The 14,773-nt window shown below is 38.3% G+C and overlaps 1 protein-coding gene across 1 annotated transcript; it reads right to left on the reverse strand.

Annotated features, from left to right (window-relative positions):
- Positions 1-5,535: 5,535 nt before the first annotated feature.
- On the reverse strand, positions 5,536-6,290 carry LOC143853919 (uncharacterized). The gene is made up of 3 exons (XM_077363613.1): positions 6,049-6,290; positions 5,848-5,914; positions 5,536-5,736 (listed from the first exon to the last, which is right to left on the reverse strand). Exons 1-3 carry the CDS (start codon positions 6,288-6,290, stop codon positions 5,536-5,538), a joined length of 510 nt encoding a protein of 169 aa, XP_077219728.1.
- Between the last annotated feature and the right edge of the window lie 8,483 nt (positions 6,291-14,773).

The raw sequence follows: 14,773 nt of genomic DNA on the forward strand, positions 1-14,773 counted from the left end.
TGATGGTACTTCTCTTCTTTATCTTCTTTAATTTTGTTTCTTTCCCCTTCTTTATGAGTAACTAAACCCATCTACTTGGGGTTTAGATGAAGCCATGGAGAAGGAGAAAGATGATTAATTAAAATTAATGGCATAAAATAACATCATATATAGGGGTTTATATTTGTGGATTCTCAATCACTCATGCCATTGGCTTTCCCCTTTCGTATGAGTAATTGCTAATAAACAAATATAATTTCTTATTTAATATTCAAAATTGAGTAGTATATTTGATCACTCACTCATGGGTGATGACATCAATACATCTTATTCCCCATTGACTTGATTTATCAAATACACTATCCAATACAAATATTGGTTGGATTAATAATCTAATCTGAAACCCATGGTGGATTCTAACTCTAAGTAATCTTTTATATTGAATTAAGGTTATTACACCATTCCCAAGTACTTTTGAAATTTTCCAATTCACTTAAGCCCTTAGGTTTTGGTTTTCTAATTAGATTAGATAAGTAGTTAAAAGAGATCATTAGAATTTTGGTACACTTTGCCTAAATATAAGAAAAGAATTGGTAATCCTTTTTACATTGTTTTCGACCCATATATCAATTTAGTTTATAAATTTACAATATATTGTTGGCTCTGAGGTCTTTGTCCACGTAAATCCTGAGTATATGCCAGGCAATAATATATTGTAAGTTTATTTTTCGAATATTATAGGGACAGAAATTACAATTCTCTTCCCTGAGTTTGACCCGTATTTACACGATCTGTGTACATGCGGTTATATAATATCACAATCAGTAGATAGGGCTTCTTTTTAAAAAAAAGTCTCATAAATACATCATTAAGGGAGATTAAGAAACCCTAAAACATTTTTACAGCCCTAAGAGGCAATCTTCAAGGAGAAACAGAGGAAGAACGTGATTCAAGAAGAGAGATCGCGAACCGAGGTAAGATCTATAATCTTTAATCGTTAAACGAATGAAAAGAACCCTAAACGAGGGATTAGATGTGAAAAGAGATGTGATTAGAACCTTGATTTTAATCTATGACGGACTTCATGGTAGATCTTGGATTCCTTGGGATTCGTTTCATGTTGAATCCCCATAGAACTCAAGATCAATCGTTTATGTTCATAGAAACCCTGAAGTTGGAGGATTGAACTTAAAGTTAAAGTTATGATTGTTGGAAATTGACCATAGTGATTCAGAGCGTGAAATTATGTTCGGCGGGTTCCTTTCGTCAATACGAATCCATCGGAACTGACCTCGCGCAATTTGGAGTCCGGATGAAAAAGATATGATGCGCTAAAGTTATGTGAAATCATGTAAAACCGGTTTTTTCAGGGGCAGTCGATTGGTTCGACCAGTCGACTGGCGCACCCAAAAACTGTGTTTTACATTGAAACAGTAGTTAAGGGGCAGTCGACTGGTTTGACCAGTCGACTGGAGCGCCCAAAACTATGTTTCGCAGAGAAAGAGTAATGGAGGGGCAGTCGACTGGATCGCCTAAGAGGGATTTTTATATGGGGACAGTAGCCTTCGGCCAGTCGACTGGTGGATCCCACTCGACTGCCAATGACCTGAAAATTGTAAATTATTTTGGGAATTCCCAATTCATCTTGTGTGTTTTGCCTTAGCTATTAGGCCCTTATGTGATGTGAATGAACTATTTGAAATAGGTATTTGAACTCTAAGGAAAGGGATAAAGAAAGTAATTTGGTATTGAGGTACGTAATTTCGTACTACCTTAGTGCTGCGATTTACGTTTCGAATACTATAACATTGTTGATTGTGAACTCCAAACTTTCTGAATTGTGAAGCTATTGATAAACTTTAGATCTTTATTTGGATCTTGCATGCTCATCCCCTTTTGTTTTCTCAAATATATAAACCCTTAGAATATTGATTTATCTTTATTGTGAAACTATTTTAGAATCAAGTTGAAACACTTGCCTTGAACTTTGAACACCTTCTTTCGAATTGTGTGAACTTTGAACACCTATTGAGAGGCTTAGATTATGTGAACTCAGAAAAGACCCCCGCCAGTGGGGCATAGGCATTAGCCTATATGTGAACTGTGATCCCAGCAATGGGGGACAAACGTTGGCCCCGTCGACAGGCATGTGAACCTAGGAACTAGTTCTGACACCGTGGGCTTTCGGTGTAAGCAATAACTCGCTTTGTGGACCCGTTCGCAGTCGGGGTGACAATAACTTGCTTTTTGGACTAAGCTGATGATCTCAAGGTGGTTTCGTACCCGTATTGATTACCCTCAGTGACTTTTGAATATTGGAAATGTGATGTTACATTTGACTTATGCCCCTCTGAACCTTTGTTCCTTCCATATTGAACTTGTGATAATCGCTTTACTTGTGACTTATACCTTTTACCCTATTGTGAACTTTTCCTTTGTAGCATGCAATGATCCCACTTTTGTAGTGCGTCATTATGTACTGAGCTTTTCAGCTGACTATGGTTATATTAATATTTTCAGAGTTTGGTCATCGTGGAACTGGCGAGGAGGCTCAAGAGTGACCCTGATATTTGGCTATCGTTATCTTCTAGTATTTTATATTATTTAGACAGTGAGTATTGTTTAGGACTATTGAAATTATATTATTTGATTTCGTACTTTAATTTTGTGGGATTTTGGGTTAGATGAGAGATTTGGAAAAGAATTGATATTTGATTATTGGACGGATGTAAGACATTTAAATTTGGTTATTTAGATTATTTGGATTATTGCAGATGGTTTTGATATTTGCTTTGCTAGCCTTGTATGCTTGTGAAGCTTGCTTGCAGTGTACGGCGTTGTTGCATCCCTAAGCCTTGTGTTGTGAATATGTATACGAATGTGTGTGTGGCTTGGGGGCATGACACTACATTAGAAGCACAAGGCCGTGTTCCATATTCTCCCTTTCATTCGGCATTCTGGGAGATCGTCTTGGAGAGAGTGATTCTATGCCTAAATGATTCTATACTTTGATCTATTGACGTGTACTTGACCAATACACGTGACTTTCACCAAAGATGATTTTTGGATCTGCTTGTACTAGACGAGATTATTGAGACAGTTTTGGAAGAGTGCTTCATTGATTAATGAGTTTTTGATTTCTACGATGAAGAAAGAAAGAAAAAATAGGAGGAAAAAGAGATCTTGGGATTTGCTTTTTGGCATGATGAAAGATTGGAGAGGGGAGAACCGAGAGGTAATTGGTTTTGGCTGTTTGCCTTTCTAATTTGGTGGGTTTTTTTCAATTTTTACCACTACCGACAACCTTATGCTTACAAGACTATATTGTAGAGCTTTTTCTTTCTCTCTCACTCTATCTCTCACCGCCTACCCCTTTCCCACTACCCCTTCTTTCCCTTTCTTTTCTTTGCAACATAACACTTTTGGATCCTGAATTCTTTTTTTCTGTACTCTTCTTCTTGCCACATCATTTCCTAGGATTTTTTGGCCCAAAACCCAATTGAACTGAGCCTAAAATTTTCCTAAGCAAGTTATATATTTAGTTTTTGAAGATTTGATTGGAATAAACACCCCATTAGCAAAGTTGTTGTTAGAATGTAGCCGACCTGCTGGCCTTTGTCATCCACCCAAACAAATCAACAATCAGATCTTATACAATCTCATATATTCTAACATAGTTTATATTAAGGGAAATGATATATTTGCTCCAATTTTCGTACTTGGGACAGCCCCCTCTAGTTTAAAATAGTAGTTAGCATAATTTTAAAACTCCCCCGCGTCATTGTGGACTCCCCCGAATTGACTCCCTTAACTGCATTCCGCGTTTTACCCTACAAAGTCAATAAAAATTCCTTTAACTCTTCCGAGTTTTGACTACGTCAACTGAGTACCCAGCCACATCAACTGCATTCTTGGCCACATCCACGCCAAGTTGACAAGGATTTTTCTTAGCCGCATTTTAACCAGCATCTGGTTTTTTTAGTACTAGTGATAAGTGTTGGTGCAAATAGGGGAAAACTATAAAATGAAAACTGCAATAATATGAACTTAGAGAAAAGTGAAAGACCAAACCGAGAATAGATAATCCTCAACATCTGTAGAGCTGATGTAAGTCCTCGAACGCTTTGTTTAAGACATTATTCAGCCCTATTCCGGTGCAAGGATCTGACGACCGAATTGTCTCCATGAACATCAACTTATTGTTGGTGTGCACCTACCAAACACTTTGAAGGCAGAGCTTCGAGTCTCTCTGGTTAAGCAAATCGGGCTCTACAATCTTCTTGTGGAACGTAATCTCACAAGATCGAACTGTGGACCAATATCACACAGATTGTATTGAGGACCAATATCACACACCGCTGTGGCTTCTTATGTGGATCTTAATCTCACACATAAATAGTGGAACAAATCACACGGAATTTATGGGACACACCCTTGGTTGGCTTTTCCTTTCTCACTCCACAACAATGGTAGAAAACTTTTCTCTTCTCTTTATAGAAGCAAGCCAATAGTCTCTTCATCTTCTGGAATCACCCTTAATGAGAGCACTCAAGGCACCCCACTAAAAGAGGAAACCAAAGGGTCACATTAAATGGAACATGAAGAGTTTCTCACAAAAAGTCAAAGCTATCATGAATCGATTAATGTAAACCATTAAATACATTCATTAGTCCAACTCATTCGCTCATCCAAGTAATGACCTTTGGAGTTTCAAGGAATATGAAAAGCCACCTTAAAAGCCTCAGCCCAGCCTTCTATTTGAAACTTCAATTTGGATTCAAAATCCAACAATCCCCCACAAATTTCAAATCATCCACAAACTCATAGAGCTCTAGTCCTCTAGTGCTTAGGGTTCATAAAGAAATGAAACTCAGAGAGCTCTAGTCCTCTGGTTTTTAAAAACTTGAATCTTTACTAGACTTCTAAATAGAAATGAACATTCATAGTGAATTAGGTCTTGAACTAGAACTTCACAAACTATTTAGTAGTCACACAAGAACTAATTCCAGATGTGTATGCATAGTGAACTAAGTCTTGAACTAACAGACCATCAATCAACACATTAAAGGCCATGTGTTTATCCTGGTTTCTACGAGGGCTCTAGGAATCCAATCATCTAGATTCCATAGAATACGGCCTATACCTCCACCCTAACATAGGTGAGTCTTTTAGTGTGCTCCTATCAGGCATCCTGGACCCATAGTGCTTCAGACTCATTAAAGTTTAAAAATCATCCTTCACACATGTCAAGAAAGAGACTATTTATGCAAAAAATGCATATAGTCCTTTTGCAACACATGCAATTAGAACCTTATACAACACATGCACTTAGTCCTTTATGTAGCACACGCATAAATTTACTTGCAACAAATGCAAATAATCTTATGTGCAACAAATGCAAACAACAGTCAACTTGTGTTTTATTCTTTGAACCATGAATGAAATAATTAGATAGACAAGACTTTGAACCATAAATGACATTACAATGGTAGATATAAACATAAATGACCGTTTCCAAATGCAAATGACCATAACTCAAATGAAAATAACCATACCTCAAATGGACATAAGTCCCATTCTAGTAGATGTCTGCAGGACCAATTCCCTTTTCAGACCTTTTGTCATAGGATCATCAACATTCTCTGATGATCGAACATCGATCACTACAATGATTTCTTGACTTATCATCTCAGATAGATAGTTGTGCTTCAAACGGAGAGTCCTCTTTCTTCCATTGAAGAGTTTATTTTCTACAAACTATCACAAAAGATAGTAATTGTTGACAAACGCAATTTCTTCAACGGAAGATCTAGTAGAAGATCTTTGAGCCACTCAGCTTCATCTCCAACACTCGTCAAAGCAAAAAACTCTGACTCCATAGAAGACAGAGCTATCATGGTCTGCTTCATGGATTTTCATGAAACCGCAGCACCTCCTAAGGTGAAAACAAAGACATAAGTTGATCTAGACTCATCTGGCTCCGAACACCAACTGACATCTGAGAAACCTTATATTACTGATGAACAACCAGACAAAAACGAACAATAGTTGAGAGTACCCTTCAAGTACCTCATTAGTCTCTGGATTGCATTCCAGTGTTCCTTCCCTTGATTGCTCGTAAACCTACTGAGCATCCCTACTACAAATGAGATATCTAGCCCGGTGCAACTCATTGCATACATTAGACTACCAATTACCTTTGAGTACTCCAGTTGCTTTACAGTTCTTCCAGTATTGGCATGGAACTTCTGGTTGTAGTCATATGGAATTGATAACTCGGCCAGATCAAAATATTCACATTTCTTTAGCATGCTCACAATGTAATGAGATTGAGACAAACCAATCACAAACTCTGTCCTCGGAACTCTGACCCCAGGATAGTATTGGCAGCTCTAAGGTCTTTTATACTAAAATGTGATGAAAGAAAATCTTTTACAGAAGTAACAATCTACATATCTAACCCAATAATCAGCATGTCATCTACATAGAGACATATGATTACTGCCTTATCTCCATCAACCTAGTTGTATAGGCATTTATCAAAGTTGCTAACACCAAATCCATCACTCCTGAGGACATTGTCGAACTTCTCGTTCCATAACTTTGGAGCTTGTTTTAGACCGTAGAGAGATCTAATCAACCTACACACTCTGTTCTGTTGACCTTCAACACTGAATCCATCTGGCTGTTGCATGTACAGTTCCTCAATCAGATCACCATTCAGGAATACCATTTTCGCATCCATCTGATGCACAACCATTCCCTCTATTGTTGCTAAAGCAATAAGAACACGAACTGTTATAATCTGACACACTACTGCATAAGTGTCAAAGAAGTCTATACTTTCTTTTTGAGTGAAGCCTTTGGCCACTTATCTGGCTTTATACTTCTCTACAGAACCGTCTGCACGCAACTTCTTCGTAATGACCTACTTGCAACCAATGGGCTTAGCACCTTCAGGAAGATCTACTAGTTCTCAAGTTTTTTTCTAGATTAGTGAGTCCATCTCATCATTAACAACTTTTTTCTAGAGCAGAACATCTCTAAAACCCATCGCTTCTTTGAATGTTTGTGGATCTGCTTCAACACTGTATGTCATAAAGTAATCTCCAAAAGACGTAGATTTCTTGATCCGCTTTGAACGAGGCTCATGAGATTCAAGAATGATGGAATCATCATTCGCATCAACTTCCTTAGACATGGATGAATCTCCGTCAATAATCTTCTGAGAAGCTGGTAGGGAGACAAGTTCCTTTGGTTCAGTAGGCTCTCCTGCATGAGAGTTTTTCGACAGATTACTAAGTGTAACATTCTTGTCTTTGATAAACTTGTCTTCAAAGAAATCAGCATCTCTGGCCTCAATGATCAAGTTAGTGCCAAGATCCAGAAACCTTCAAATATCACTGTCTTTAGCAAAGCGCATATTAGCCCTTGGTCCAATCTTTGGTCATATGAAATTTGGTATTCTGACATATAAAAGACACCCCCACACTTTAAGAATATCCAAACTAGGTGGATAACCATACCAAAGTTCATGTTGTGTGATTTTGTCTTTGAATACGGAACCTTGTTCAGGATACAATTAGCAGTCAAGAGAGCTTCACGCCAATAATAAAAAAAAAGTTCGGCAGTGATGGTCATTGAATTCACCATCTCAATGAGAGTGTGGTTCTTCCTTTCAGCAATTCTGTTTGATTGAGGTGAGTAAGGGGCAATGGTTTCTGCCACAATACCATGCTCCTTGAAGTACGCCTTTGCATCATTAGACCGATATTCACCCCCTTCGTCATGTATGAGCTTCTTTAGAGGTCGACTTTGTTGCTTCTCAACCCTGACTCGGAATTCCACAAACTTCCCAAAGCTTCGTCTTTTGACTTCAATAAGTACACATGACAGAATCGAGTGCAATCATCGATGAAGGTGACGAAGTAAGTGACGAAGTACTTCATACCTCATCTTGTAGTGAAGCTTCTGAAATCACACGTATCAGAGCAAATCAAAACAAGACACTCTGTACTCCTTGTAACTTTAGGAAAGGGCTTTCTAACTATTTTAGCATGCAGACACACTTCACACTTCTCAGGTTTATTACCCCGACATTTGGGTAATAATCCCAAATTCTTCATGTCGTACAACTTCCTCTAGTTAACATGACCATGTCTATTGTGCCACAACTCAAAAGAGTAATCAGAAACAATAATTTCATTAACAACTAAAGATACAGTGCTGATTTTTACATCCCATCAGTGTGGTAGGCATTTTCAAAATACACATTGTTATAGAAAGAACAGCCTTACCACCTTGGAAATCAAGATGCATACCAGCATCACTTAGAAGGCTGCCAGACACCAAATTCTTAGCTCTGGTTGGAACATGCTTGGCATTCTTCAGAGTAAGAGTCTTCCCAGACGTAAGTGTCAGTACAACAGTCCCAAAACCGAGCACATCAGCCATAGAATGATCCGCCATAGCCACTTTCTCCTTTGACGTCATATAAGAAGAAAAGAGTGACTTGTTAGTGCACGCATGACAAGTAGCATCAGTGTCGAACCCACAATCAATAGCAACTAAAGAATCCTCCACATGAGAGATTACTGCTACAAAATTTGAAATCTCTTCATTTTCAGTGACAATATTAACTGACTATTTCAGGTCTTTGTCCTTTGATGGTGCCCCAAATCCACAGCTTAGTGGCCATGTTTACTACAATTCAAGTATCGACCTTTATTCTTAAATTCCTTTTTCTGCATATTCAGATTTTTCTAGTTCAACTTCTTCTTTGGTTTGTAGTTCTTCTTTTTCACATCATACCTTCCTTTATTATTTTCTAGCATTGCCTCTATCATGTTGGCAGTAGCATTCTTCTTCTCAAGCAACTCAATTTGATAACGGATTCGGGCTCATCTTCAATACGAATGAACCGCTTCAAATCATCAAGAGAAACATGTTTATTTCTTCTGTGCATCTCCGTAGAGAAAGAAAACTAGGAAGGAGGGAGCTTGTTTACATTAGCTCCAACAATGAAAACATTGTTGGGCTTTATCGATTTTTATTCAAGCTTCAACACCAATTTATTCAAGTTCTTTAACTTGGGGCATAACTTCTTTTTCGTCTTCAAATTTCATATCCAGAAACTTGTCAATAAGATGAGTCTTTGACAGTTTCTCTTCATCTTTATATTCCTGCTTCAGATTGTCCCAAACTGCCTTAGCTGTTTTGTTTTGACCATAAACATCTACAAGATGATCTGACAAACAGTTGAGTAAATAACTTCTATAGAAATCATTATCTCTATCCCAATTAGCCTCTTCCTTGGGTTCTCCTCTTCAAAAATGAGTTTCTCATCTTAAACAACGTAGTAGATTTTAAGAAGTTCCATTCCAAAAATCATTGTTCGACAGCAAGCGTTGAAATCAAAATTGTCAAAGTTCTCAAGTTTATACCATTAACACCCACTGCTTTTGCAGTATCCATCTTATACGAATAATGTCTTAAGATTGTTCGTGCAAATACGAAAAAACTATAAAATGAAAACTGCAATAATATGAACTTAGAGAAAAGTGAAAGACCAAACCAAGAATAGATAATCCTCAATAGCCGTAGAGCTGATGTATGTCCTCGAATGCTTCACTTAAGATGTTATTCGGTCCTATTCCGGAGCAAGGATCTGACAACCAAACCGTCTCCAGGAACAACAACTTAGTGTTGGTATGCACCTTCCCAACACTTTGAAGACAGAGCTTTGAGTCTCTCTGGTTAAGCAAATCAGGCTCTACAATCTTCTTGTGGAACGTAATATCACAAGATCGAACTGTGGACCAATATCACACAGATTGTAATGAGGACCAGTACCACACAGCACTTTGAGGCTTCTTGTGTGGACCTTAATCTCACACATAAATAGTAGAACAAATCAAGCAAAAATTATGGGGCACACCCTTAGTTGGCTTTTCCTTTCTCACTGCACAACAGTGGTAGAAAACTTTTCTCTTTTCTTTATAGAAGCAAGCCAAGAGTCTCTTCATCTTCTGGAATCACCCTTAATGATAGCACTCAAGGCACACTACTAAATGATAAAATTAAAGAGTCACATTAAATGAAACATGAAGAGTTTCTCACATAGAGTCAAAGCTATCACATTAAATACATTCATTAGTGTAACTCATTCACTTATCTAAGTAATGACCTTTAGACTTTTAAGGAGTATGAAAATCCACCTTAAAAGCCTTAGCCCAATCTTCTGTTTGAACTTCAATTTGGATTCAAAATCCAACCATAAGTGCTCTAAAAGGGCCATCCGAGAGAGGGACAAAAAAAAGGCACCTGTCACTTCCCCACTATCCTAAAGGCAATAAACACAAAATCTCTATGATTCTACCATCTTTTAAGAATAGGAAATTTGGTCAAAAGGGTCCAAAAAATAGCATAAATAGTGAAACTGTACCCCCACATTTCAAATTTCTGAAATTGGTCCATTTTACTTTTCCTGACATGTTTTTTTACCTGAATACCCCTCAGGTGGTTTTGTTTATTTTAAAAAATATTCGGTTCTTATCTGTTGGGCCTGGAAGGGGTTACCGGGTCAAGGAAAATGGGGGTATCACATATGAAAATGGGGTGACCAAGAGATGAAATGGGGTTATCACACCTGGAAAATTTTTGTTTCATGTCTGTTGGGCCTGGAAGGTGTAACCAGGTCAAGGAAAATGGGGGTATCACATATGAAGATGGGGTTCACACATAATGAAACTGGGGTTATCACACCTGGAAAAATTTCGGTTCTTATCTGTTGGGCCTGGAAGGGGTTACCAGGTCAAGGAAAATGTGGGTATCACATATGAAAATGGGGTGACTAAGAGATGAAATGGGGTTATCACACCTAGAAAATTTTCGGTTCATGTCTGTTGGGCCTAGAAGGGGTTACCAGGTCAAGGAAAATGGGGGTATCACATATGAAAATGGGGTTCTCACATATGAAACTGGAGTTATCACACCTGAAAAAAATTCGGTTCTTATCTGCTGGGCTTGGAAGGGGTTACCAAGTCAAGGAAAATGGGGGTATCACATATGAAAATGGGGTGACCAAGAGATGAAATGGGGTTATCACACTTGAAAAATTTTCGTTCATGTCTGTTGGGCCTAGAAGGGGTTACCAGGTCAAGGAAAATGGGAGTATCACATATGAAAATGGGGTGACCAAAGATGAAATGGGAGTATCACATATGAAAATTTAGAAATTACAAGGGACGGAGGGGACCTCTATTATTACTTGACCATATCAGGCCGAGTTATGCCAAACTGTGGGACCCACTGTAAAAGCTCAGCAATTGATCCGTTACCGTTTCAAAAATAGGGTGACTTCTACTCCAAAGAATTTATAAGTGTATCTGAATACAGCCACTATTTACAAAATAAATAAATAAATCATAAGAGTATATGAGTACATCAAAAAAATCATATAGAATTTCTCCTCAAAAAAACCAACACCCTTATGCAAAGAAGGGAGCTTGACATGGTATGCCTGACCTCGTGAGTATTGGTGCAGAAGGTCCAATAGCAGTTTCATCGAGGTTCGGTCCGACGACGGGGGGTTCTTTGCAACTTCTTCTATTGTGACCAAGTTGTCGGCATCGGGTGCACTTGTAATGTAATCCACCTTTCAACTCGCGATTCGTTCTTCTCATACGTGGCCTTCCAAGCGGTCGCTTCGCAAGCAGTGGTAATATTGTCATCAACGGTTCAGGACTTTCATGCCATTGTGTCTGATCTAGTGTTGCGTGCACAACCTCAGCGTATGTATCCCGATACCTCTCTGCATCAAAACATTCATCGCAGTAATCGTACGGATCGAATTCTGTGATGTTAATGGCTGCGATTGCATGTCTGCACGAAAGTCCATATGTTTGGAAGGCACGACAACTACACATTTGAGTTATCAAATCAACGGAATCTGTAGTTTCAAGGAACTTTACTTCGAATTCATGAGTCCCTACTCGATAAGTTGTATATTGGCAGCTCTCCCTCAGTGATGACTCCATACGTTCTTCTGCGTAATGAGTCAACTTTGTGTGCCAACTTCTACCTAATTTCTGACGATTCTGAATGAACTGGGTAGTCTGATGTCGAGTGTGCTCTACCAATGATGCAATCGGCAATTTTCTGGCATCCTTCATTACATCATACCTATCCCCCTTGAAATAAAAACTAGCACAGTTTTCCTTCGGAATGTTACTTATCCACTTATGTGCGTGTTCATTCTTTGCCTTAATCTTCTCCATTGTTTCTTTGAAAACACTCTCCCTCAATGTCCTTGTGGCTCTCCAGAACAATATCTCAAGTAGAAGATCTTTAAAGTCGAACCGGAAGTTGGCAGCGAGATGACACATGCAATAACTATAATAAAAATTGGGAAATACTGTAGGTACTGCCTGCAACAACCCCTTCTGCCGATCGGAGCATATAGTGAATACATTCATCTGCTCTGGCAATACGTGCCTTTTCAACAACTTCAGAAATCACTCCCAACTATCTTCATTCTCCGTCTCTACCCCCCAAATGCTAATGGATATAAACCGTTGTTACCATCGACACCGATTGCAATCAATAAGATTCCTAGATATTTCCCTCGCAGATGTGTTCCGTCCACCAAAACTATAGGCTCAATGTTCGAAAAGAACGTACGCAGGGACCAAAAGTCCAGAATAAGCGAGAGCAAATTTATCATCTCCCCTTGAAGGTAAATCTCTATGTCGAACACACATGTAGCCTCCAGGATTTATGTCCCTTATCTCAACTGCAAATGCGGGCAATATGCGGTAAGGGTCCTTGACATTCCCACACTTAATCTCAATTATGATGTTCATCGCGTTGTATGATTTCCAATAGCTAATAGTTATACCCCAATGCATATTGATATATTCTCTTATGATCCTTGTACGGACATCTTCTGGGAGAGCGAATAAACGTAAACATGTCTCAGCTACCCAAGCTGCTGTAACGAGAGAGTGATCATTGCCCCTTATTTTAGCTGTACACGTACGGTCGACAACAAACGACATCACTACCACAAAAGTCATATGATTCACACCCGTTATACCCCATTTGTAACCATCTTCCTTGCATCGAATGGAGTATACTTTGCCTTCTTAAAGATGAATCTCTGTCAAATAGCAGATTCTCGAACAACCTTCTTGAAGTGTCTCATGTCATAAAACAATGCCCCAACTATTAACTGGTCAAATTTTAATGTATCAGCTTCTATCTCTTGGGCTTCAACAAACATGACATCTACTTCCATTGGCCCACTACCGTCACTCAGAACCGATTGAGTACTACCTCTGATAGGAGTACCCCCTCCGTTAGGAAAGCCTCCGTTAATAGGCTGAGCGGTTGGACTAACAACGATATTTTCTCCTCCTCCTCCTCATCATCATCATCATCATCATTATCATCATTTCTTTCTTCTTCATAATCTAAACCCCTTACACAGAAATCATTTTCAAAAACATTATTGACGTCCACTTCATGATCTCCAACATTTTGTAACTCATCTATACCTCCGGTAACATGGTTAGCATGCTTGTCAATGTTTCATTTAAGTCAAATCGAATCCTGTATAGTTCGAAAATATATAATTAGCCACACTCCATATGATTAATTCATAATTTGAACTATGGAAGTCTTGAAAGATTACCAAAGAACAAAAGTACATTATGCTGCGTTCTCCTGGACCACCTCCTATACTGGTATCAAGGATCTCTTCACTTACAAATTCACTTTCATAGTCTTTTTGCAAATCCACTTCAAAACGTGGGCGAAGTTTGACATTTTCCCGTTCGCGTGCACATTCTTGGAGCAGAATCGAAGTAGATGGAATGTTACGATTAATAGAGGTTCTACTAGTACAAACATTGTTTGGGGGAAGCATTGACGAATTCAATAAATTAATATCGTTCTCACTTATGGTTTTCGTCATGTATATCATCATAGAATTGAACATGTCTCCGTCAAACATCCTCAACATTGTTTGAAGGACATCATCATCAACGTCGATTAAAGTGATTATATATGGGTCAATAATGTATCGACATTTGATCGATAGTAAAACATTCATTTCTATTATACCAATTCTTCTTTGGATTGCACTTTGAAATTCATCAAAATTAATTCGGCGGGAAACCGATAACAATGTCTTCCTCCCCCCGACATAGTCCCAAGAAACCTCATCCTTCAAATGTCCATCATAGTGTAAAAGAAGAGAAACCATTGATTCGGGCATTTTTCTATAATTTTACACAGGGGTTCTAAACTCTCTAACATAAACTTCAAGACTCTAAAAGGGGCTATAAAGTTGTGGCTTAATGGAGCTTACCTAGGGTGTTTTCAATTTGACAGATTGGAATAAAATATGGTCATGGACTAAAAGGTGGTTTTCAGTACCTAAATGGGGGTTTTCTATGGGATTATCAAAGCCAAAAAATAAGGGATTATTTTTTGGATAATCCCTTAGACAACCCTAATCACGGCAGTTATGAAATACCTATCAAGGGTTCAACTCAATGGCAGGGCCATCAAACATTAATAACACTTATCAACCCTTATAAACCCTTAGACAACCCTAATCACGGCAGTTATGAAATACATAGCAAGGGTTCAACTCAATGGTAGGGCCATCAAACATTAATAACACTTATAAATCCTTATAAACACTTAATACACCCTTATACACCATCATAAAAAGACAGAGTTATCAAACACATTAAATGAGATATTATGGGTTATAAGCACAAACCCT

Source organism: Tasmannia lanceolata, unplaced genomic scaffold (assembly GCF_043159265.1).
Source record: "Tasmannia lanceolata isolate RefF3 unplaced genomic scaffold, GAP_Taslan_0.1 ptg000020l, whole genome shotgun sequence".
Taxonomy (NCBI): Eukaryota; Viridiplantae; Streptophyta; class Magnoliopsida; order Canellales; family Winteraceae; genus Tasmannia; species Tasmannia lanceolata.

What these genes read in the sequence shown, in the direction of transcription:
- LOC143853919 (XM_077363613.1), bottom strand. Translation starts at nt 6,290, where the DNA reads ATGCTAAAGAAATGTGAATATTTTGATCTGGCCGAGTTATCAATTCCA. An exon ending in GCAATCCAGAGACTAATGAG is followed by an intron (nt 5,915 to 6,048) that starts GTACTTGAAGGG and finishes TTTTCACCTTAG; the next exon opens with GAGGTGCTGCGGTTTCATGA. An exon ending in CTGTCTTCTATGGAGTCAGA is followed by an intron (nt 5,737 to 5,847) that starts GTTTTTTGCTTT and finishes CTTTTGTGATAG; the next exon opens with TTTGTAGAAAATAAACTCTT.